The 25,385-nt window shown below is 40.4% G+C and overlaps 1 protein-coding gene across 1 annotated transcript in view; it reads left to right on the plus strand.

Moving 5' to 3' along the window:
* The window catches only part of FSTL4 (follistatin like 4), a gene marked incomplete at its 3' end in the record, with an annotated part of 226,337 nt that overhangs the window by 181,164 nt on the left and 19,788 nt on the right, over positions 1–25,385 (plus strand). Inside the window, exons 7-9 of the mRNA XM_082291254.1 lie at positions 6,432–6,598; positions 17,562–17,682; positions 24,764–24,925. Of these exons, the coding sequence (XP_082147380.1) occupies positions 6,432–6,598; positions 17,562–17,682; positions 24,764–24,925 (450 nt within the window). The remainder of the gene's footprint in view (positions 1–6,431; positions 6,599–17,561; positions 17,683–24,763; positions 24,926–25,385) is intronic.

A 25,385-nucleotide genomic window follows, 5' to 3' on the forward strand; every position in this document is an offset into this window, starting at 1 on the left:
ATTTGGGGAAGAATCAGTGCTGGAGACTTTCTTTGAAAGTCGTTCTTCTATTGAACATCAAACAAGGGTATGTTTTGGTTCATTGTCTCCCTTCTGAGGATGAGTTACAGAATTAAAAAAGTATTGCCTTGTCTCATAAGCAGGATCTAAGTGACAGAGTAGATTAAATAACCAGAGTAGATTAAATGTTATGTGGAAATTCTCCCCTGTGAGGATGGCGAGGCCCTGCCATAGGATTCCCACAGAAGCTGTGGATGTCCCATCCCTGGAAATGTTCCAGACCAGACTGGATGGGGCACTGAGCAACTTGGTCTAGCAGAAGGTGTCCCTGACCACAGCAAGGGATTGGAGTGAGGATGATCTTTCAGGTCCCTTCCAACCCAAACCATTCTTTAATTCTACAATACTCTGTTTCAGCAAGGCAAGATAGCCATGAACAACTGTAATAATGATTAAAGGTGGCAACAACACATTAAAATATTTATTTTCTTTAGATTTAAGGGAAGAGATCTAATTAATAATATTAACCACTATTTAAAGTGTGAAATCTGTTTCTGTAGGTAGTGCAGCACGAGCAAAGGCAGGTGTCCAACGTCGCTATGTAAATTATCTCCATGTGGTGCTATGTCAATGAAGTTTTCTCCATAGATGTTCATTCCAGGTTGCTCCCTGTAATGACCTCAATTACACATGTCTTCGTTGTGAAATTATGATTGCCTTTGGTGGGCTGCAAATGACAGCAGAGAAAAAGATTTCTGTGATAAACCAGCACAACAGGTAATACCTGCTGCATTAGTATGCAGAGCTTGTGAAGCTGCTGTGTAACTCCAGCTTAGCACCTTAAATAACCTTGGAGAAGAGAAGGGACAGAGGAAAATGTTCAGCAATATCTTTATATTTTTTCACAAGAAAAGGAATTACTAAGACTTCACATTCTCGCGTGTCACCGTGGGACCTGGTATTGCAAGAAATTTAATGTAAGAACATCCGGATGGTGACAGCTGGGTCACCAGAGGTGCTCAGTGCTTCAGGCTGAATATCGTACCACCAGGAAAGGTGGGAGAGGCAGAACAAGAGTGATCCCTCTGCAGAATAACCCCTTGGCACTAACCCCTGGCACACAGGGAGGGATCCCTCACCCTCCTGAATGAGGGAGATGGGTCTGAAGGTGGCACTGTCCTAATTCCTGAACCACAGTGTTCAGGCGCTGAGCTGCTGCCATCACCAATGGAGAGTTTGTGGTGTCTTGGTTGCCTTTCATTGACCTTAATTTTGTTCCACATTTGGTGTCTTTCATCTGTGTGATCAGGGATTACTTCTGGTCCTCAGATGCATAGGCACATGCTTACACCAATTCCTTCTTAAAGAGGATCATTGCAAAGGCTTTACCCCCATCTGGAACCATTAAAAGTTGAATGAAAAATGATAGCATCCCATTCTCTGATAATACCATCTCTCTCTGATGGCAAAATAGTTGGCAGGAACTTAGTATTTTCAGCTGGAATAAGCTTCAGCTGAAATCCCAGAGAAGACTATCAGGTTTGACACAACTTGATAACTATGGTCAGCAAGGACTGATACTGGTCGAACCCATGGAATGTAGAAAAATGGTTTGTATGCATCATCCTGCAGAGTTTCCAAATGAACATAACATTGCTTGATTTTACGATCAAATTCTATTCCAGCTTGTGTTCTGCAAATGAGCACCCTTTGAATACTGCCCTATTTGTTCTGTACAGTTTTATACCCATGGTAAAAATCCTTTTATTTCCTAAAGATTTTTAAAAAGAAAATGAACAGTGTTCAATACTTAATCTAGAAGCTCTACACAAAATCATTATGGTGACTTGAATAATTTTTACACCTAAACCAATAGCAGCAGTGTGTCTAAACTCTATAACTTAATACAAGATTCTGGGGGTTTTTTAAGATTTTTAAAAAGCTCAGGCCTCACATCATCTTAGGGAATCCTGTTTCCTCCCCAATACACCTGCTTGTATAAGGAAATCTTTTCTATTGAAAACAACAAAGCAATAACTGAAACCATACAAAATAATTCTGTATTAGTAGAAAGGCTTTTAGATGTTAATAAGAGTCCCTCAAATGTACTGGTAATAAGATGGTGTCTCGGTTTTGAAAGACAGGTGTCTGCTAAGGAAGGCAGAAGCCCCCCTTGAAGTGGCAGATATAACCCCTTTTCCCTCTAAATTATTATATTTTGAAATCAAGGGCCTTTAGGCAAAGATGTGGGAAATAGGAATAACAGTTCTTTACTACATATATATATATATGTATGTAACCAGTCAAACAAAACAACAACAACTATGGCAGTAACAGCACACACAAACCCAGTCCCAGCCTTCTCGGCTGTCAGGCCCTTTCCCCTCGGGTGCAGTTCCGCTCGCAGCCGGCAGGGGCGCTGGCGGCTCCCGGTGAGCAGGGCAGGTGCGATGGTTCCCCCGCGGCTGCAGGGGGCGCTCCGGAGCGAGCTCGGGGAGCACGCGGCACCGGTGCCCTGGGATCCCGGGAAGGGATGGGACAAAGGCTTCACAAACCCCTGGGCATCCGATCCCGGACTCTCAGGAACAGCAGGCTGGAAACGGCAGGCTGGAGCGGCAGGGACGAACGCAAATCCCGGGTGGCAGACGAGATGTATCCAGATGGGAGAACCCCACGGATGCCCAGGCAGGCAGGGCGAGCAGGGCTACAGCGTAGTGAAAGCTCGAAGCAGCAGCAGCGGGGCAGGGCACCCACAGCTCGGCCTCCAGCAGGGCAGGGAAAGCGGCTTTTGGGATCCCGGCGTTGTTTCCAGCAGGAAGAAAGAACGGCCAAAAAGAAAGAAGCAGCAGCTCCTTTCTCTGCAGCTTCTCTCTCTGGACGCTCAGAGTGAACTGACCCCACACCCAGGTGTAGACAAAGGAGTAGCCAGGCCCGCCCCACTCCCCTTTTTGTCTTTCTTAAGTACAGCTATTTGTCCCCAGCAACATGCATATGGGAGAAAATTCCTTTAACAGGAAAAAAACTAAGACTAAACTAAAACCCCAACAGATGGTCTCAAATATACTCCATAGAAATAATCTAAAAAGGAGTGCATTTGTATTGTAAAAGTGGTCTGTGCTAATTACATGCTTTAACATAAAAAACTCATCTCTTGCCGTTGTATGGTTCATCCAAGAATGGCAGTTGTGCAAGGTGTCTTCTTAATTAAAAGTTAATGTATTTTTCATTATTGTGCTTCTAAAAAGGAAAAGCCAAAGCCTTTTTAGCAGTTGTTTGGAAGATGGGCAGGAAGCCTTAAATTACGCTGCAAGAGAGCACTGAAAAAACGTTGCTGAAGAAGGAGCTTATGGGAGCCCAGTATGAGCCAGGGAACTCAAGGCACCATGAAAAACAGTAGAGGGAACTAAGTAAAACAGCAGTAAGATTAAAAAAACAATTCTCTTGTATGAGTGGCCCTCTATTTCATTTCTCCTAAAGAAGAGATGTCCTCATTAGCCCTACTGCATGCTACAAATTATTGTAATTATCAGTTCTTTGTCCTGTCAAGTGCACTGCAAATATTTTTTTCATTAAAAGAAGCTCTTCATTATGTAGAAAATAACTACATTACTAGCCCCTATGTGCTGTTTACATGCTTCAGGCAGCTGGATGAGGGTGGTGGGATGGACTCTTCATCCCTGAAGAGTTCAAGGCCGGGTTGGATGGGGTTTGGTGCGGCCTGGTCTGGTGAAAGGTGTCCCTGCCCATGACAGGGAGGTTGCAACAAGATAGTCATTAATGTCCCTTCCAACCCAAACCATTCAGTGGTTCCCTGGGACTTCTCTATTCCTATGGGCCTCTGCCCCTGCGTTGCCACATCCCTGATCTCATCCAGCAGGTACCTGAAGGCAGTGTGATTTAGTCTTCCTGGCTTAGCTGCTAACCTGCTCAGTGATCTTGATCGGGGTAATGTTCTCCTTCCCAGTATTCCCTCATCTCCCCTTTTGATTTTTAAGGTTTGATGGTCAGACTGTGTCAGTCTTCTCATGTAATGCCACTGGGAGCCACCATAACACAAATAGTAGCACCATGTTGGTCAAACATTCCTAATTTTGATCAACCATTGTCCGTTTCCCGCGCTTCACGTGTCGGAGGAAAATAACTTCAAGGGATGGGACTATGCAATTACACGAATTTATTGTTTAAAATAACAAATGCATCAGTCGAGGCGTGAGATTTTACAACACCTCCGAGTAATGGCGACTAGTCACAAGATTTAGGGTTACATCGTAATTTATAACTTTCTAATCCAATAGATACTTAAAACGACACTTTGTTTTAGATTAATGACCTATCACCTGTGGCACTTCTCACTGCAATGCAGCTATGTCTTGACCAATAACTTCTCATGTCACGTACACACAGATGTCTCTCTTATACCATCTACATTCTTAACTCAAACTATATAAAATCACACTATTATATTTTAAAACCCTTCACCAAAACACCCAGTGTACAATTTTACTTATAATGATAGGAACACAAATTTGTAATCCTTTTGCTTAAAAGTCCACAAATCTCTGTCAATTAAGCCAGACCTAGTCTCTTCCAGGGTTGTAAATCAAAGCCTCCTTTAATTGCAGGAGTTTCTACTCCTCTGTCTCCCACAAACCATCTATCAGAACTATAGTTACTTTTTATTTAAAAGAGCTTGTACTCTTCCTGAAATAGCACTGGGAATTTTGAGTGGGAGAAATGCTCACTGCTGGCAGACACGGCAATGCTATATGGACCTTGCAGCCCAAAGTCAGGCTCAGATCCACAGTAGTGAATATACTTTGTGACACATTAGCTTCTCACTTAGGTGGAAGAAGCAGAAGAGAAGGGGTACAGAACTGTTGGAGTACATTTTCACAAGCAGGTTTTGCACTAATTCTTCAGGATCAGTTGCTATACCAGAGCCCTGAGTCTGTCCAGGCTGCCCAAGGCTGCTGAAATAGACTGAATATTTTAGTGACAGATTTAAGAGGTTTGCTACTCAAGAGATGTTAAAACAATTTTTCAATTGGACAATATGTGAAGAGATGGAAAATTGTGCTTGCTAATGTCGATACTGGAGTTTTTTTCATTTTTGTTCCATGTATGTAACATTCAGAACTTGTATGGGGTGTAAGGACAGAGTTGTGAGGTAAGTGGACAGGATGAAGAGTAACTTTACTAGTTGATGGGAGGGAGTAACCTAAACCCCATGTGTTGTTTTATGGTGTCAGCACTGCTTGAAGTGGTTCTTCCCAAAGCACATGGCCTTGGGTGAGGTAGTGTCTGTCTCTTTGATCTATGTTTTACTGCTGTTATTGCCAGTGGACATGAGGAAGGAGGAGCCTTGGTGCTGAGAGAGGTTGTTTCATTCCCCAGCCCAGGTTTTGGAATTGGCTGAAGCAAAGTAACACCAGCTGTGAACACTCCCCATTCCTCTCAATGGGCCATTACCTTGAATTTTCATCATTTATATGCAATATAGTTTTCTTATTGCAGAGCTTGGGAATGAGATGAAGCAAAAACCATCATGTGAATTACAAAGCTGTGGCTACAGGAGGTTGGACAATGTGGCCTGATTGCCCAGTCACTGTCTCACTGCTGCCAAAATACTCCATAATGGCAATCTGCACCCAGGGTAGTTTTGGTATCACATCTGACCTTTCTGTGTGGCCACACATGGCAAAAGATGCAGCCACATCTGGTGGTGTTGGCCAGAAGGAAACTATGTGACATAGTGTTGTTTCAGAGTGGTAAGGTTTTCAGTAAGGTCTGCTGCCTCAGGAGTTTCTTTTGTGTGGCACGTGTAAGTCAAAATAACTGGGGTTTTTATTTAAATAAAATATTAGAAAGCATTTATTTTTTAGGACATCTGTATCTCAGGTGCCATATGTGACTGTGTTTGGTAAACAAGTTTTCATGCTTGGTGACTTCCAGTGTTTGGGCAATTTAAAAACTGGTTTTATCTACATTTCAGTGGCAGCAGTCTGACCTTAATTCTTTTTTCAAGGAACAGACCTATTCTCGTACCTTTTCAAAGGACTTTGGCAGGAGTGTTCTAGAGAAACAAGCCCAGATGACCTCAAGCCAGAGAGCCTTTGCTTGTCCTCCTGTTACTGACTGCTTTGTATAAACTACTGCAGCCAGGCTGGCCAGCGAACCATCTTAGTGCCCTCATGCCACAGCTAAGATGCATCAGGAAATGGATGCAGCGAGTTTGATTGAGACAGATTCAATTTGTCTCTTACTTGGCTTTACTGTTCATGGGGTTTTTTTGTACAGCATAGGTACCCCATCTCCTTGCCAAAATCCTCTAAAGTTACTCCTGAAATGAGAAAGGAAGGCAGAGAGGGGAGAAGAGGAATAGCTTCCCTTTGTGGTATTTGATGTTATCCCTGTTATTTTGCCTTTTGCAGAGGTGGTTCGGCTGAGCCTGCCGGAGGACCAGAGGGTCACTGTGACCACCATCACCGTTGGCCTCAGCGCCGTCCTGACCTGCAGCATCCGTGGGGCGCTGCGGCCTCCCATCGTTTGGAAACGCAACGGCGTCATCCTCAACTTCCTCGACCTGGAGGACATCAACGTATGTCCTGAGCCACTCCTGTTATTGTCTGATTGGGGCATTGAGTATGACCTCATTTAACTGATGGCAGATATAAGGGTGCAACTTTTATCTTATTATTATGGAAAGTGGAAGATGGTGTGCTATTTAGATTATGTGTGAATATGTCTCAGGAATAAAAGCAAAGCAACGTGCATGCAGGGGAGAGCAGGAGTATTTGGAATATATGAAATTATGCTCCTTTCATTGGTGCAACCTGTGGGCCAGAGACATCGAAACTCGGGGGAAAACAGCTCTGCAGACCATTCACTCCTCAGGGGTGTCTTTCCCAGTACAACAAAACAGGTTCGTCAAGAACATGAAACAAAACATTTATGGTTGACAATGAATCTCTCCTTTCTCTAAACCAAATAATCCATTTTTATCTCCAATCCTCCTGTTTCACTTGCCTTTGAGCCAATTCTCTTCTCTCATTCCTTGGCTGTTATTTCTGACAAGCAGTTTAAAAATGGAATTATTCGGCAAGGTATGGCAATGCCCTTGCAGGAAGAAAGATGAATCTCTTTTAATTCACAGTGCTGGTCTGATCTGTGACTCATAGTTGATAGTAAAGACAATACCTGAATGATGATATAAACTTATTTATTTAATAACATTTAATTACTGAGAGAGTGCAAAGTAGTGTACAAAAAATATGGTCTGTATTTCATTTCTCTTTGCATTAAAGTACATGGTGAATCAGGTTTTATTTTAATTACACTACAGTAAGAGTTGATTTATATTTTTTTTCAGATCTTGTTAATTTGATAACCACTCAGTTCAGAGTTGTTACAGTCAATACTATAGCTCCCTAAATTGTTGTGTATCCAGGATTGCTGAAATGGGAAAAATCTTTGGTTTATTATTCTGCAGTAAAATATGAAAATTACAGGACATGGGACAGAAATACACACAGCATCTCAGTACTTTATTTGTTGACTCCTCCTTAGCAGGAAAATCATGTGCACCATGTATAGGTAATTACTGTGTGCACAAACTCAGTAATTAAAACCTTCTAAACATCTTTTTCTTTTCATCACAGCAAGTATTACCCTTTTAAAATATTTTGTATTTCTTGTCACTGCTTCGAGCTTGACATGGAAATGCAGCAGAGCCTCTGGAGGCTCAAGAGAGGTCTTAGGATTTGTTGAAAAAATAAATAAAAATAATGAAAATTCCAGGTATTTACCTTACATTTATGAAATTTTGGTTATGATGACATTAATCTTAAAGAATTAAAGTTCCTCTGTGAACTGGACGCAAAATGACAGCCCAAGAATCAAAGTAGAAGCACATTATTGAAGGACTGATAACACTTGGCTCTGACGGTTCATTTGCAACTCCTACTATTTTAAACAGAATGTTGAATATGTTTTCATACTGAAATGCCAGTTCCTCACATAATTTAGCACTGGCCCAAGTGGATTTCTGGTTTGCTTACAAGTAATTCTGTTTCTTATTGGTGATTCTGTGTTAAGAGGCAGGGTTATGTCTTTGCGCATGAGCTGACTGGTTCCTGAATGATTGAATACCCCCATGGAGTGTAATACAGCAGGAAAAAAAAAATCTTTTTTTGATCTGTTTCAACTAGTATACCACTGAGAAACCATATCAAAAGAGCACTCTGAGATTGTTACAAGGAGAAAAAACAAGATTTATGCCTCAATTTTAATGTGTCACATACCAGTTCATGACCTCTATCGCCTTGTCGTATAACACCTACTACTAGTGACCATCAACTTTTTTTAGTCTAATGAACACCTCCACACCTTTTTCATCTTTAATTAAACTGTGTAAATTTTTTTGTGTTCTGTATATACACTGCCATCTGTATTCTGGTCTGGTTGCTTAAGGAGGCACAATTTGGGGATTGCCATTTTTTGGTTTTCCTCTTCTGTGGTGGGCGTTATGTAGGATGCTTGACCTCAGGCATGTCTACTCTTCTGGCTACTGAGGATGGGCACTTGCATGTCTGAAGCACTTGGTGGCAGCAAGGACAGTCCTTCAGCTGCTAAATCCAGCCTTTTATTTATCATGGTCTGGGTTGGAAGGGACCTTAAAACTCATCTCATTCCAACCCCCCTGCCATGGGCAGGGACACCTTCCTCTAGACCAGGATGCAAAAAACTTCATGCAGCCTTGTCCAGTGTCCATTCCACCTTTCAGGAATGGGGCATCCACAGCTTTTATGGGAGCTGTGTCAGTGCCTCACCACCCTCACAGAGAAGATTTTTTTCCTAATATCTAATCTAATCCTACTCTCTCTTAATCATTCCCCACTGTTCTGTCACTACATGCCCTTGTTAAAAGTCCCTCTCCACCTTTCTTGTAGGTTCCCTTCAGGTACTGGAAGGACACTATTAGGTCACCTTTAATCCTTCTGTTTTTCAGGCTGAAGAATCCCAATTCTCTCAGCCTTTCTTCATAGCAGAGGTGCTCCATCCCTCTATTAATCGTGGTCTTTTCTTAAACACCTAACAGCTCAGGTCAGGGGGTGGCAGCAGACAGTTCAAAGCTTCAGCCTTACATGGGTACAGAAACTCACATAAAACAAAAATCTATTTAAAGGCATTGACAGCAGAAAGTAAAGGCAGTGTGCTTCTTAATGTACTTGAAGGCAGTTAATTAAATTACTTCAGTTTTCCTTTAGTACGCCTCAAGCAGAAACTCGATTGCATTTCTACTTTTCACAATACGGTTGGCAATTTGGCTAATTGGAAATGCAACAGGAGATTAATTGTACCTTTTTAACTTCAAGAAAATCCTCCCTGCTCTTGGCACAATGGTAGTCACATACAGACCTACAGGATAGTCACACACTTGGAAAAATCCTGGTATTATATTTCAATTAAACTCTTTCTCTTCTAAATGCTAATTCAGGAAGTCAGATGAAATTAGAAGCTCAAGTCTGAAAAAAACAGAATCATGCCAACTAAGTGTGAAAGCAGCACAGGAAAGGCACTGCTGAAGTGTCCTTTGTTGCTTTATTCTCTCCAGATTCATGACAAATGTGATCTGAGAAGGCAACCTCTATTCCAGGGTAATACTGGGAGTGACAGACAATCAACAAAAACCTAGATAATACTAAATGTGCATAGAACTGAAAGATTGAAGATTACTATAAAGCCTAGTTGTTTAACTGCATTAGTTAAATCATTTTTATGTGATATCTTGATTGGCAACAAAATATTTATAATTTTTCATTGCTCTCTTAATCAGAAGCTTTCATAAACAACTAGTAATAATTTGTCTTGTCCTGTCTGTGGGAGCTCTGTTAATGAGTTGTCACGTAGCTATTGCAAAAGAGCCATCCTAATGGTACATGTAATTAAACAATTTCTCTTGCAAACATTTAAGATTGCTTTTAGCATAAAAATATTATTTCTCCATAAATTACCCATCCATATTATTTATCCATTAGAAGTCCCTTTGCAGTTCCACTTTATTAAAGTCACATCAACTTTTCTCATGCAGAAAATAACTATAATGTAGCTGAAACTGATAAAATTGTTATAGCTATAAATTGATTTCTGACTACAAAAGTGAAGTGGTAAAAATGTGTCATCTTTCAAAATAATATGCTTTTGCCTCCTAGGGACAAGTGATATGTTTTCTCAAGTATGTGATTAGGAAAGCATTCCTCAATTTGAAAATAAAATAAACTCCTCATGGAGTCAAATGTATATAATATTTATAGGGTAGTGTTTCACATGACTTGACACTATTTCCAGAGAAACATGTGTAAATGTAAAATTTATAAATATAATTTGTTCCTTCAGAAGCATGGTGAAAGAGAAGATTACTGTAAGAAAACAAATATGGTGTAGAGGTAGATAAGAATTTGGTGAATTACCAAGTGTAATGCAGGTAGCTATAGCCTAAGCTCTTTAGTGTCTTTCATTACTCATTTCATTTTAATCTGTACACTTTAACTCACACTGGCATCGGATCATTAGTTCAAAAATAGGCTTTACATAACCAATTGTGTAAAGACAGAGTTCTTCATTTCTGCTGATGTCAGGTAGGATGGCGTGGCCTTGCTCTCTCAAAACATCCCACCCAGGGACAGGCACAGAACTCCAGACCTTGATTTCTGGTATTCCACATCCACCTGGGAAATCACCTCCATGTACATCTCATGGCCCTTACAAGAGCTGTGCCTACCTGCCTTGATACACATTTCATGTATATTCATGAAAATGTCCATTTTACATGTATAGTATTTGAAACCCACAGCAAACAGCCAACCTTTAAAGTGCAAGTCACTGGGATTAGTTTTCTCATTAAAACAGCCTGTATGAAGGCAATATTTTCATGTTGATGTTTTTAATGTAGATTCTCTGTTACATAATAAAAAGATCATGTGTGAATATCCCCCATTAATTCCCTGCTAATAGAATTTGGGCCATTAAAATCATCAAACCCTGGGCCATCCTAGATACTGCAGTGACACAGTGATGGGAGCAAGGTACAAAAAGTTGCATATTTAGAACCAAGTTTTTTCTCTTTCAAATCAAAGTTTAAGAAATTGCTTATAGTTTCTTAAGGTTTTTATAGGCTCTAAAATAGAGGTTAAGTGCAAAATTACTACTGACAGTATATTCTGAATATATAGTCTCACATTTTGTCATAATGAAGATTACAGAAATTGTATCCACTTGTATTTTTAGAGGAATGCACCTACTATTCATTCTCCTTGTCATGTTATCTCTGAGTTTCTCAGGATATAAATCTCACACATTTTTCACGTGTATTGTAATTACACAACTATATAAAAAGTTCATTCCATATGTGCAAGGCAAAAACTTTTTTTGACTCTCCATCAGTCTTATGTTGTGTTAAATTCTTTGAGCAGAAAAACAAGAAAAGATAAATTAATACCCCATCAGGCTGTATTTGCAATAGCATTCTGGCATTTGCTTAAGGCTGAATTTCTCTCCTTGTAAATGACTAAAGTGATGTGTAAAACCAAGAACAAATAATATTAATGAAGCAGAAGTTCTCAGCTGGTCTCTAGAAATGAATTATTAAAAGCATCAAAGAAAGTGATTTAAGGACCCATGATTAATTTAGTTTTTATTATTTTTATATGAATCACTCATGAATATATTGTAAAAAAGATCAGAGACATTTGATTAGTGAGGAGAAGTCATTTCCAAAGTGATAGCCATTATTGTAGATTTTGCATAATAATAATCTCATTAAATGCTTGGGTACATTTCATTTTAAAATCGTGTAAACATTATCAGAGAGAGATTTCTAGGACACTGAGGATCAGGCAAGCTTTTTTAGTCTGGACTAGTTAATACATCTTAGTTGCTTTCCTGGTGATTGTGAGATCAGGATGGTGTTTTTCTTCATCTGGCCAGGTTGGATGGGGCTTGGAGCAACTAGTGGCAGGTGACCCTGCTCATGGCAGGAGGTTGGAATGAAATGTGCTTTAAGGTCCTTCCAAGCCAAACTATTATGGGATTCTAGTGGAAAACCGGTGACACCAGCAAGCCCCTTTGCCAGGACTAGTTTCGTCAGTAGGCACTGAAACCACATGGAGAAGGTCTCCAGCTTGCCTGGGCTTGGGAAAGGGCTGAAATGGAAGGGGTTAAAAATTAAGTGAATTATCATTAGTAATAGGTGTAGTAATAGTATTTGGAAAGCAAATCTCTGAAGAGAAGAACCACTCAGGGAACTTCATTCCCTCTGCCATTATTTCTGCTATGAACACTTTTAAACCATCATGGTGGGAGGTATCAACTGTCTTTGGGGCTCCCCCCCAGTATTTATTAGGAGCATTCAGTATCTAACTTGGATGGTTTAAAATCACTGGGATTAAATGGCTTGGTCCAAGGAGTGTGTGCCTCATAGTGTCATACTGTGGGGTGACTGGTGCCAGTGTGCCCTCCCTGAGAGCTGGGGATGTGAGGAATCTCTGGCTTCATGTCACTGGGATTAATTTTTCTGTTTCTTCTTCCTATTTGTAGTTTTAAGTCAAGTTTGTGATTTTTTCTCAAGCAACTGGAACTTAACCTAACAAATAATAAGCATCTATGCTCATTCCTCTTCAAACTTCCTGAAAACCAAGAAACTGACAAAAATTTAAAGGGTTTTAAATGTTGGAACAACCCCAAGGCACGTTAGAAAGCTTCATGAAAATGCATCTGAAACAGGCAAAAGGTGGGTGGCAGTGCCCTGCACCCTGTGGCATCACAGCCAGCTCAGCATCCAGGGTTAATGTGGCTTCTCTCTGCCAGCTCCTTCCTAGGTGTCAGAGCAGGAGATTTGTGGTGTTACAATCACATGTTGGAATTCACTTGAGACAGAATGTGAACAAGATTTACAAGCAATATGCAATGTTTTACACATCTCTGAGCGCGGTGTCTCTGAACCACGGCAGAGTGCATGACCAGGGAATGCATTAGAATGGGAATGGGATAAATAAATATGAAAAATCTTGTGTTTGGAGAGACCAATGCCTTGGGTAATCAGTAGTGATGGAAAGGAAAGTAAATACTATACCAAAAAAAAAAGGTATATATCCATTTTCTAGGATCTGCTTTGTTATTTTTTTAGAGCAACTTTTTTTATATATATATTTTATAGATTACCAAGCTGTTATCAATGTAAAATGCAGGGTGGTGCATTTTTTTAATCTTGAAAAGTTAAAACATATTTTGAGGTCATTTAATCAATCCTTTGGTTGAAGAGTAAGTGCAAGACATGAAAGAAGCTCCTGACAGGCAGAGAGCTTTTTATTTGAAAAAGGGAGAGAAAAGGTGATATGAACTGCTGGAGAAGTCAATTTATCAGCTGCCACTAGTTGACCTTATCAATTATGATAAATTATAAGCATAGCTTTCTGAATTTTTTATTAGAAGAATTATTTTATAATGAAATTCATAAGGTAGAGGTGATGAACACCCTGCCCTTATCTGGCTGCCTTGATGCAGGGCTCATGATTCTGTGGGGTTAGATGGGTACTTCCTCTAGTTTCATCACTTCTCTTTCTTCCTCTTCACAAGAAAATGGTGAGACACCCCATCCCTGAGCACCCACATCCATTCCAGAGACACCCCATCCCAGGAAGTGTTCAAGGCCAGGTTGGATGGGGCTTGGAGCAACCTGGTCTGGTGAAAGGTGTCCTTGCCAATGGCAGGGGGGATTGGACCATATGAGCTTACAGGTCCCTTCTAACCCAAACCTTTCTATGATTCTGTGGTAATTCACCTTCTGTGGTAAATGAGGAAAACTGTGTCTCAGAACTTGCTTTTTTTGCCTTTCTACTGATTGCCTGTTCTTCTTCATGGGATGGTACATTTAAATGACTTTTCAATTCACTGTGGGGCATTACTGGGGTCGAGTAGGGCAGTAACAGCTCCCTGGGGTGTGCAGCACTTGCTGAGCCTCCTGGACAGCCCTGAAATACTCAGTTTTAAAGCTGGGATAGAAGAATTATGTTGCATCAGTTTTATAGATGTTTTTGTTCTGTTTTGACTGCTTTCGTGCTCATGGTGACTTGGAAAACTGGCTTAACAAGCAAAAGCTATATGAACTAAGTCAAAATATCTGAAAATGTTTCCTCTCCTTTTTTCCATTGTGAATTCTTCCCATTTCCTCTGCCCACTCGATCCACATCCCAGCAAACTGGAGCATGCAGCCCAGCAGCTGTCAGTGCTCACTCACACCCTGTTAGCACAGGGCAATGGCCTGTGAGCAGCTGAGCAGCTCCTCAGAGCTCCCAAAGGCAGTGCAGTGGAGGGTGGGGCGGGGGGGTAATGGAACACATCCCAAATACATCTCACGGGTTCCAACTGCAACGCAGCACTCCTGACTGCAAGATGTGAAGTTAGAGGCTATTAAGGAATCAAAGACTCATCATTTCCTAATGCTCCAGGGCTTGGGTTTTTACAGCACTTCCAAATAAACTCTTATGAAATACACACAGAAAGTGCTTGGGCATAAGAATGCATCCATAGATATAAAATGTAACAGTGAAATCCTAATGTACTAACTATATCCACAGAGATACACAAGGAGAAACCATGAGCTGCAATAAACACAGAAAGTCATTAATTTGTTAGAGAATTCAGTCTACTTTTTTTGGCAACAAAAGGTTCAGTATCATACATTTAAAGACACAATCACTTTTTCCTTCCCACACCTAACACTTTTAATAATATTATAGTTATATATGAATTTACTGTGTGTGCAGGTTCTAATTCAGGTTGATAATTCCCTTCTATGCTTAACAGGGTGATAATGGTGTTAACCTAAATCATCTTTTATAACTTTCTTTAAGCATTAGAAGTCAGAAAATAGTTTTTAAAAGTCGTAAACTGTGCTTTTACCAATATAAGCCCCTCTTTTCAAGAAAAACACATTTGGAAAGGAAGTGAATAATACAGTAGTGTTGCATCTGTTTGGTTGTGCAAGGGTCTTTGCTTATATTAATACATTTGTATGCATTGGAAAAAAGCAGATCATCCTTAAAAACACAATTAGCACAAACCAAGCATTCAGAATATTTTTCTGTGACATTTTAAAGGAAGCAACATGCTTAAATAGAGATTATATTGTCCTGTTTTTCCACAATTTCTTATAAATCATTCCATTAAAGTAGCCATCCTGCTTTTATTGATCTAAACTCAATTTTAGTTTCTTTTAACTTACAAAAACTGTTATTAAGTCCCCTCCAGTGCAAGCATTTTCTCTATCTCATGCAAGTACCATTTGAACAGGGTTGGTGTCTTTTCTATTAGCAGTTATTCATGCATCTTTGCTTTCCATCAGGAAAGATCTAACTGACCAGAAAACAGGCAAATGCTTGAAATGGGGATTTTTGAGTAGATATTTGTAATAATGTAATGGATAACTTAACCAACTTATCCCATAGTATACATGCCTGACACCAAGGTGACAGTAATATCTGAGATGCTTTTGATTATAGATAATGGATTTCAGATCATCTATGGATTTAATCTGATTCTTTTTAATTGTTCATACATTTGCCCATTGGGGCAGCACAGCCAGCAGAACCAGGTTATGATTGTGGATATGTCTGCACCCTCTCAGGTGAAGGTCTGTGCTCTGAGAAGGGTTGCGCCCTATCAGTAAACTCCATATTTCTCAGTGCTCACTTTCAATCTGCCTTAAAGCATGTCTAAAAACTAGGCAAGTTCTTAAAATTCTCTCCCCTCTGCCAATGCTGACCTGCCACTGAGAGATGAGGCATGAAGACTCTTCTTAGTGCCAGACAGAAGATTTTGGAGAAGATTCAAGAGCTGACAGAAGTAGTGCCAGATCAATCCGTACTGCAAGAGATGAGCTGTTTTGTACTTCTCTTGAAGGGTGCCAGCTGGCAGTGCACGTCTGCTGCAGAATTGCAGCTTCCTTCAAAAAATTTTCAAAGTGTGGTGTCTGGAAAGGAAGGTTCAAACTGCAAAGCACGTGCATCCTGAAGAGGCAGGAAATGTGAGATGTAAGGAGGCCCAAAAGGTCTGGGGGTTAGAAGTCAGCCCATCCAGTGATCAAACAACTCATAATCTCTGAGCACCTGGCAGGGGTTGGCAGCAGCAGGTGCATGTGGATGGTTCCTTATAGTGCCAGAGCTGCCATGGGTGCAGCAGGGAAGGAGCAGTGTCAGAAGCTCTGTTTGTGGATTCCCTTCCTCCAGCACAAAGAAATCAGGACAGGAGTTCTTGACTCTGAGCCAGCAGACCAAAGTGATGTTTCTGTTCAGTCTGTCCCCCGTGGTGGGTTCTGCCATGGCAGAGGAGGCAATGAGCTGTCAACTCCTCACCACACACTGCTGCATGTCCCAGACACAAGGGTGGCAGCAGGCAGGACCTCCTGGAAGGGCTTCCCCTGCACAGCCTGGGCTGTAGGCTGGCTTCTGGCTGCACACTGGAGCTTTGAAAATGAGTCCTGTGTTTTCGTAAGCAGAACCACTCTCCAACATTCACCCTGTCATACTGGGTTTGTGCCACCCTGACTCAGTTGAATTTTCCCATAATATTGCAGTGAAATTACTCAAAGAGTTCAATTTAGCATACTTGACATGTGGGGATGATTACAGAAAAATCATTCTTTCAGCTCATGAACTGTTTTTAAGTGTATCCTCCGCAGTTTGCATAGAAACACAAACACTCTGAAGCTGCAGAAAGTCTAAATGTTGGTGGAGTAATAAGAGAAGCTGCTTCATATAGCCATCACTGCTGCAGTTCTGTTAACTATAATCTGGTAAACAAATATTGAAATTAATAAATAAATAATTAATTGAAATAAATTCCTAAGCAGGGTGCTTGTACAACTTACTAAAGTGCCAAAAATGTGTCTACTAACTCAATCCTTCCCATCTGTAATCAAAAATAGAAACAATGCAAGAGCAGGTCTAGGAAGATGAAGGGGATGAAGACAGATCCCTGTTAAGCAGTTGCAGATCGAAACAGGTTTGTTTGAGAAAAGGCTTTTTTGTCTTCCTTGTCTTCTGCCTAGGATATTGTCTGAGATAAGTGACAAAGAGCTTCAGTTCTTTCTTATCAAGTCTCAAGGCTGCAGTGCATTTTCTAAGAACCAGCACAGATAAAGGAAACCTTAACCTACCCAAATGTTAGCATTTTACACATCTGAGGTTAACAGGTAGATACTAAATTCCCCCATAAATGAAACAGCTGGAAATGGCCATCTTTTTTATGTGCAAAGAGCGCCTTGTTAGCAACGAGCACAAAAGTTCATATTCTCAGATGAGTCACTTTGCCTTACTCTTAAATTGCTGCTCATTTTCTTACTGCATGTTGATTTATGAACTTTATAACCTACTGTTCAAAATTCAAGCTGTGTCCCCAGGATGCATTGCTATCAAAACCACTGAACGGGCAGTCTCCATTCATGTAGTGTTTAAAATATTGTTACTAAATAATAAGGCACCTTTCCTGTCTTTTGTTCCATTCAGGATTTTGGAGAAGACAATTCCCTCTACATCACCAAGGTAACAACTATTCACATGGGCAATTACACCTGTCATGCCTACGGCTATGAAGAGCTGTATCAGACCCACATCCTTCAGGTGAATGGTTAGTAAATGGCCTATATGACATTCCATGAAAACTTTTTCTAAGAAAAGTTGTGTGTTAACCTCATTCACACAGAGATGTGTAAAGTCACAGCCCAAATTATCTGTGCACGAGAGCAAATGCAGCTCGGGGTTCACTCACTTGCGCTGTCACACAGGCAGTCAAAAATAAAAGTATCAAGGGGGCATGTGTATAATTACCTGGGCTTCAGAAGGTATCCTCACTGTAAAACAAGCTGTCAGTGACATTTCCATAGAGTTAAGAGCAGTGTTTCCAAGCATCTCTTGAAGTAATTGCTACTTTTGTCAACAGAAGTGTTGCCTCAATAATTTCTTCTTCCCGAAAATCATTTCTGTTGCGTGAAATAGCCCAGGATATTTAAATAAATATGGCAGTATTTCCAAAACCAGCTAACTCCCAGCTATATATCCAGAATATTACCTGGTTGTACTGAGCTTGGTTTGCTGAGGGCTATTTACACTGGCTCACTGGGTTGCAAAATGAGGGCAAACCATTTCACAGATGAGAGAATTACACAGTCCATATTCCAGCATTCTCGTTCACATCCGTCCCCTGGACCACATTTGTGCCTGGTGGAACTTCTATTCAGGTGCTTACTATCTTTCTCCTGACCTCAAACTCACTCAGTCAGATTTAGTTTAAAATTACATTAGATTAAGCCAGCATTTCATCAAGGGACCAGCCCACAGAATATCCACCTCCCTACCAGCAACCAGCATTTTCCAACTTTAGACCCATTTTTACATGTGCTGATGATGCCCAGCAGTGTCTCCAGAACAGGGGACAGGGTCACCCATTACTAACTGTGGGTACATTCTGATGTACTCTGGTATGAAAGTATTTATTTTTAAAGAAAATTCAGTTACTTTATTACAGAGTATATGTATTATAAAGAAAATTAATATTTAGTCCTTTCTCTAGGTGTGTGCAGACCTGCACAAAGGAGAGCTTTCAGCTGGTAAGAGCTGAAAATTAACACACAAGTTAATAGCGAGAGGAAAAAGAGTAAAGAGGGATATTTATGCACTTTAAGAAGAGCTGTGGTTGACATGAGGTTTTGTTTTGACTGCAGCTCAGGTCTGCTGGACGTGTGTAAGTGCTCCCCCCCACTACAGCAAGCACCTGAAGGAGAGCATGAAGTATCTGGTTGATCTGAATGAAAGCTGACTTAATGTCTCTCCATAATAATTTGTCATCTTTTGAGAGAGTAAACTGTAAATCTCAGCAGTGTGGATAACTAAGTTGTGCATGCTGCAGCTGAGAAAATAGGTTTCCTTCCTCCAAGTGCTGTTTGTTTGATGAATGGCAGTTGAAAGAAAAGCCAGCTAACAACTTAATCCTATGTCTATTATGTGATGTATTATGAGGCCTGAATGGAGTTTAGTTGGCAGACAACAATGTAGACTTTATCATCACTAAGAATAGAGGGCCCAAAGGCTTTGAAACTTAAACCAGAACGAGAGGAAAGCTGGATGGAGTGTGGGGAGGAGGAGATCTGTTCCACACTCACACCTGCCACTTAGATTTAACTTGTTGTTGAAAGACCACATTTTCTTTTTAAGTGGAAGTTTCATACCATAGCTGCATGGGGGTTTTCTTACTAAAAGAAAAATGCTGTTATACAAAACCCACTATCTATGTGGGCTTTTTAATGTGTTATATAGTCACTAAATACAGAATAAAATGCCTTGCATTCTGGTATCAACTCAGGCTTGCTAGAAAACATTGCAGGGTCTAGAAATCTTTGTCTTACAGCATCTGATATTCCCATGTGAGCCATTAGGCTTTGCAAAGCTGGGTTTTTGCAGTTCTTGATGTGGCTGGCTGGCTGCCCACATCACTAAATTTCCTCCTTTTCTGCCTGTGGCACAGTTTCTTCCAGCAACTGATGCAGGGGTGACAGCCCTGATGGCAGGACAACATTGTTTGCCTTCAAATGCATTGGAGGGTTTCCCAAGGCAGAGCCCTTCACAAGGAAACCTCGGTTTTTAGTAACTGAAAGGACAAATTGAGGAATTTTTCTTGACAGGAGTAGAGAGAAGAAACTGAGCCAAACTGAGTTAAGATGCTGAGAATCTAAGTGTAGTTGATGGGCTCTGTTCAGCACTGGGGCTTGTCTCTGTCTGTCTGTATCAAACTAAAAACTCCAGCATGGGAGGGTTTTGTTGCTTTCCTGTGTTGGACTAAAATGGTAAGAGAATGTGACAGAACCAAATCAGCCAGAACTTGGGTGTATTTGCTTGCCTGTCTCCTCTAGGGAGGCACTGATCTACTTTCAACATCAAAAGCATGGTGGGTTTTTATTTTATGAAAATCATCAGAATTTTTCTTTTCACACCTCCCAAGTTTGTCTGTTGGGAGAGAACAGAGAAAGAAGAACCAACTGGAAGTAAACAGGTTTATCCCTAACTCTTTCCAAGCTTGCTGTGTCTGTACAAGCAGGTTCTAATTTTTAGACTGTTCTTCAGTTAATTCAGTGTTTTCAAAGCTGCAGTAACTCTTCCAGCATCCTAAGATCCTTTTTTGTACCACCTGGGCCCTGTTTTACTTTTCCCACTGAGAAAAAACAGTCCAGCTCTTAAAAGAATCTGATCCTACTTACATGTGCTCTCTTAATCTGCTTTTATCCAACATATTAGATGCTCTTTATTTTTTTCTTTGCCTCTTTTTAGAACATGACACTAGCTTCTTACATTGATTAGGTAATATAGAAAATAAGGAAATATAAGCTTAAATAGAAAGTTTGCAGCCCAATATTCACAACATTAAAAGGTTCTGAGATTTGGAGCTCTACTACTGCTCAACTGCTGAATGCTATGCAGTGTTTCCCTTTGTACCAGCTGGTTCAGGATATCCCAAATAAGATGGTTAGATCCAGATGCTTATTTTGGCAAGCAGAGGTGAGAATCCTCTTAGGCAGAAAATGTGAAGATCACCAGGTGAATGCCCTGACGTGCTGGCTCGCATCTGGGCAAGAAGCATGAAGCACATGTGAAATGCAGCCTGTTTGATGTGAGAGGTTTGGTTGAGTTCATCAGGACTCACAGTTACTAGTAAAATTTGAGTCAGTGTATTTATACAGCTTGCCCTTAAAATCTTCTTTGGAGAAAAAGAAAGTGCTGAAAGGCAATATTTAAACAGTTTAAGAACAAAAAGTTCATCTTGCATTCTGGTATCTTTGATCAGGAGAAGCCAAGAACAGTAGGAAAACTATGTTCTCTCCCATGTATGGGTATTGCTTGGGAAATGTGTACAGCATACACTAGCTGTAGAGAGGAAGCAGTTTATCACTTTCAAGAGGAAAGAAGAGATGCTGAGGATAAAGGATCTCATAAAATAGTAATCAACTATGAAAATTGATAGTTGGCAAATCAAGAGACTGCTGAGTGTAGGGCATCATTTTCCTTGGTCCTTGCACTCAGGAAAACAGCAGCATAAATCAGAATATTGTATTCCTTGAAAACAGTTTTAAAAAAGCTGTTTGATCCTCAGCCCAATTATAAGAGTCCAATCAGACAAATTTTCCAGTAAGCAAGATGTTACAAACATGGATGTTTCGTTAATGTGGCTTTTCAGGAGAAAACATAAAATGCTGCAAACTTCTTTCATATCATAAATGGAAAGAGTAAAACATCTCAAGTAAATGATTAATCTGTTAATTATTGCTACACCCTGGAGTATAGAGCTCCTACGGCAGCAATGAATGTCTTTGGGCCTTGGTGCCACCATCTGTGCTCATCGTGTGCTTTATCACCTGAGCTGTTTTATAGTAATGAATTGGTCTGCTCACAAGTGAGGTGCTGCTCAGTATGCAGTAGTAGGCAATCTACCCAATCTCGTGCTTGTTTCAATGCCCTTTTTTTCCTACTTTGCTTAAGATAATGGCATTTTTATATTGCCCTTGGCTGCAGACACAGTAATAGTTAGCAGTGATATATATTCACCAAGGGAAAAAGCAAAGGGTAATCCATATATCCCAAAGTCTGGAACTGAAATCTGTTCAAGTTTAATGTGCTTACCTGGAATGTATTAATTTGTAGCAAGGACAATAAAAATACATTCTGCAGTTTGCTGTTATCACAAAGCATTTGCATGCAATAATTTACCTGTGCAGTGAATTATGTAAGACAAGAGAGAAGAAATAAAAAGTTTAAAAATAGAAGGAGAAGGAAAATGATAAGAGAGCAGGAATGGAGGTGCAGCACATCTTTTTTGTAGGTGAAAACAAACAGTTTCCTTATTAATCACTCTCGAAAAGACACCTTGCTATAATTTTAAGTTAATTTTCATACAGAGCATTGATTCAGTGTCTAGGACCTGTGAGCTACCTTTGGCAGTATAAATCTATTCTGTTTTCAGCCCTGAAGGTAAAATAGGTGGTTTATTCATGTGCAGACTATCAAGGTGTGAGGTAAAAACCTGAGAGATGAAAGTACAGTCTGTTTGGTGAAGAGGTGCCCTGATTCTGGGGAGCTGATGGCCGTGGCCATCCTGGGAAGTGCTGACACAGGTGCCCAGATGAACAGGAAAACCTAAAGCAAACAACAATAAGTAAGTAACAACCCATAATGTTTTTGAGAGCATTAAATAGGTGATAACTGGGATGGGCTCTGTCTCTGAGAGCTGGCAGGTGAGAAGAAGACACTTGGCTTGGAGTAAAATTGCTCTGATGCCTTTGGCCATGTGAGATCTCTGCCAAGTCAGTTGATTTCACCAGGATTTGAGAATCAGACCTCCTTGGATATTGTAAATCTTCTTCGTCTACATTTGTAGGAGGCACACTGTCTTTCTAAATAAATCATGTAGGCTTTCAATGGAGCTCACTTACTAAATCATTTCATTCAAAAAATGTTACTAGTAGCAAGCAAATCATAGGTAAGACAAGCATTGAGTGCAGGACCTTCATAAAATTTTGTCAAAGTAGACAAAAATTACTACCTTTATCCTATCATCCCTGGAGACACTGACTCAGAGAAATTTAAATTAATTTTCTAAGGTACTGATGAAATGAAGAGCTCCTGACTCTCAGTCTTATTCTGCTGAATTGCTGGGGCACTGACTCCTAAATAAAATAGGGACGGTTCCAACAGCTGCCAGCATCTCTGGCAGCAGGTCCCTTCCCCTGCTTGCCTTCCCCTTGATCTGGCACCTCCTGAAGTCAGGAGGAACTGCAAATCCAACAGTAATGGAGGAAAGAGAAGATAAAATGCTCCTAAATGCTTTTATTGAAATTGAAAACTCAATAAAACAAACCTCATCTTTTTGGTAACCCCCTGATTAAAAAGTTATTGCATGATATTTCCTTCACTGCCCTACACCTTACAACATCTTTTCTTCTCAAGGAAATAGAAGACAGGGAGCTAAACCCACAGGTCCAGTGCAGAGGTGCAGTTCAAAGCCATTCCTTTACTAGAAGTCCCTCTTTTTTTCCCTCTGCAGTTGGCTGTAGGCATTTTCTCTCAGATTACACTTCAACAGTCTCTCGTTTTTAAAGCTATAAACCCTGAGTAGACTTGAGAGCTTTCTGTCATGGCTGATTCCAAGCTGACAACTCAGCCCTGGTTCACGCTTGGCAGTTGGTGCAGAAAACAGGAGTGAAATACATCTCTCTCTGGTAAGGCCCATAAAAAAATAGATACAGAAAGATGGGAAGTGTATGCTAGTGAATGCATTTATTTAAACTATCCCCACATGGATATATAGACATATAACAAGCTGCAAACCCAGATTTCTTTTTATTCTAAAGCAAGTGTTAAGACAATTTAATTTTGATAATCATGGAGCCTAATGATGCACTATATAAAAACAGAGCAGTGAGTTAGATACCTTAAGCCAGTGATTTCCAGAAGTTTATTGTTAAATCATTCAGGCTTTCTTAAAAGAAAGCCAAACACAACCCACAAATTTTCCTGTCTTCACCAATGCCACTAACAGTTATTCATTTTTCTTGGGGAAGAAGTTGGGCTCCCCACATATCATATCCACATTGGACTCTGCCCATGGTTTTACAAAACTGTGCAGCTTTTGGCAGCTACATCAAAATCTCCTAATCTGGTACAAAAGTTGGCTGCTTCATTGTGAAATATAGATACCATCAGCCATGGTATGAGACATCCTCACATTTCCTTTTATTTTTCCCTCAAGGTGAAAAACTCTCACTGGTATCTTTCACTGATGTTGCAATATTGCAAATATTTTTGAAAGTACATGAGTAAATTGTTAAGAAATAGTTAATGGGTGGTATTAAGCCTTGTTGGTTTGAGCAGTGAAGGCAACATGATTGAAAATCAATTAACATCTCTGAAATTGTAATATAATTAGTAGTTCTGCCAATTGAGTGTATTATATAGTTCAGAAGGGCCTTTGTGAAACGAGGTAAGTCATGTTTTGAAAACCTCTCAGTGAAAAGAAGTAATTGATAAACAGTTTATTTGTTCAGAATAAGAGCTAGTGAATACACAGGCTACTTCCTGATGGATATTCAGTTAAATACCGAATATTAAGTTACTTCTCGTAGGCAAGAACTCAAATTCCCTCCTAGATTCAGTGAAGATCTGAAGTTTATACTTTGAATATGTGAGTACCCACCTTAGGTCTTAATCCAACTATTAAGTTCAGTTAATTACTCAATGAAAGCAAGAACAGTCTAAATGCAAAATTGGATCTCAAGGTTGCTCCCTGGCATTGGTATATTAGTTTACTCTTTTCTGTTACAGAATTACAGGATCACAGACTGGTTTGGGTTGGAAAGGATCTTAGACACTATCTCATTCCAATCCCCTTCCACTAGACCAGGTTGCTCCAACCTGGCCTTGAACACTTGCATGGATGTGGCATCCTCACCTTCTCTCATATGCCAGTGCTTGGAAAATTACTGTTTTCTATTTTCTGCCCCCAAAGTCAAGCTGTAGAGACATCATTCTTGTAGCTTGCACTGATAGCCAGACGGAGCTTATCTTGCTGGTTCTCTGCTCAGAGCCCCTCGTGGGACTGCAGGACAGCAGCAGCTCTCAAGCCCTGGAATGGGGGTTTCAAGTCCCCAATTCCTTGTTTCCCGCAGTGCCACCAGTGATCCGCGTCTACCCCGAAACGCAAGCGCAGGAGCCGGGAGTGTCAGCAAGCCTGAAATGTCACGCTGAAGGCATCCCTAATCCCCGAATTACCTGGCTAAAGAACGGCATTGATATCATGCCGAAACTATCCAAACAACTATCGCTCCTTGGTAAGAACAGAATTTTGATTAATTAAAGTATTGTAGACGGATTACAGAGGATTATTTTGCACTTTAAACCAGAAGTTCTTGTACTTTGCTAAGCCACAGTTGTTGGAAATCATGTTATAAAACCCATTTTTTTCCCTTTTATCTCTTTCTCCTGTGAATTTCCCAGGAAATGCACTATTGATTGATGTAAGTGGTAATGGCATTCTGTTCAGAGACAGCCTGCCTGTTTCTTCACTGCCTTGCTTCTTGTGTACAGCACAGCAGAAAAGAAATGCATCAGATTATTTGAAGAGAAATGTATTAAATTATTTGTTCAGGTCTAAGCCCACACTGGATGCAAGTCAGCTGAGAATCAGTCTGGCACTCAGCCCTGCTGAAGGAATCGGGCTCTTAATTCCTCTTGGTCCATGTTCAAATGAGGGTGCAACAGGCACAGCAAAAGGCAAAAGTATTTATTTGC

The sequence above is a fragment of the Coloeus monedula genome, assembly GCF_965178545.1.
Source record: "Coloeus monedula genome assembly, chromosome: 15".
NCBI classification, from domain to species: domain Eukaryota; kingdom Metazoa; phylum Chordata; class Aves; order Passeriformes; family Corvidae; genus Coloeus; species Coloeus monedula.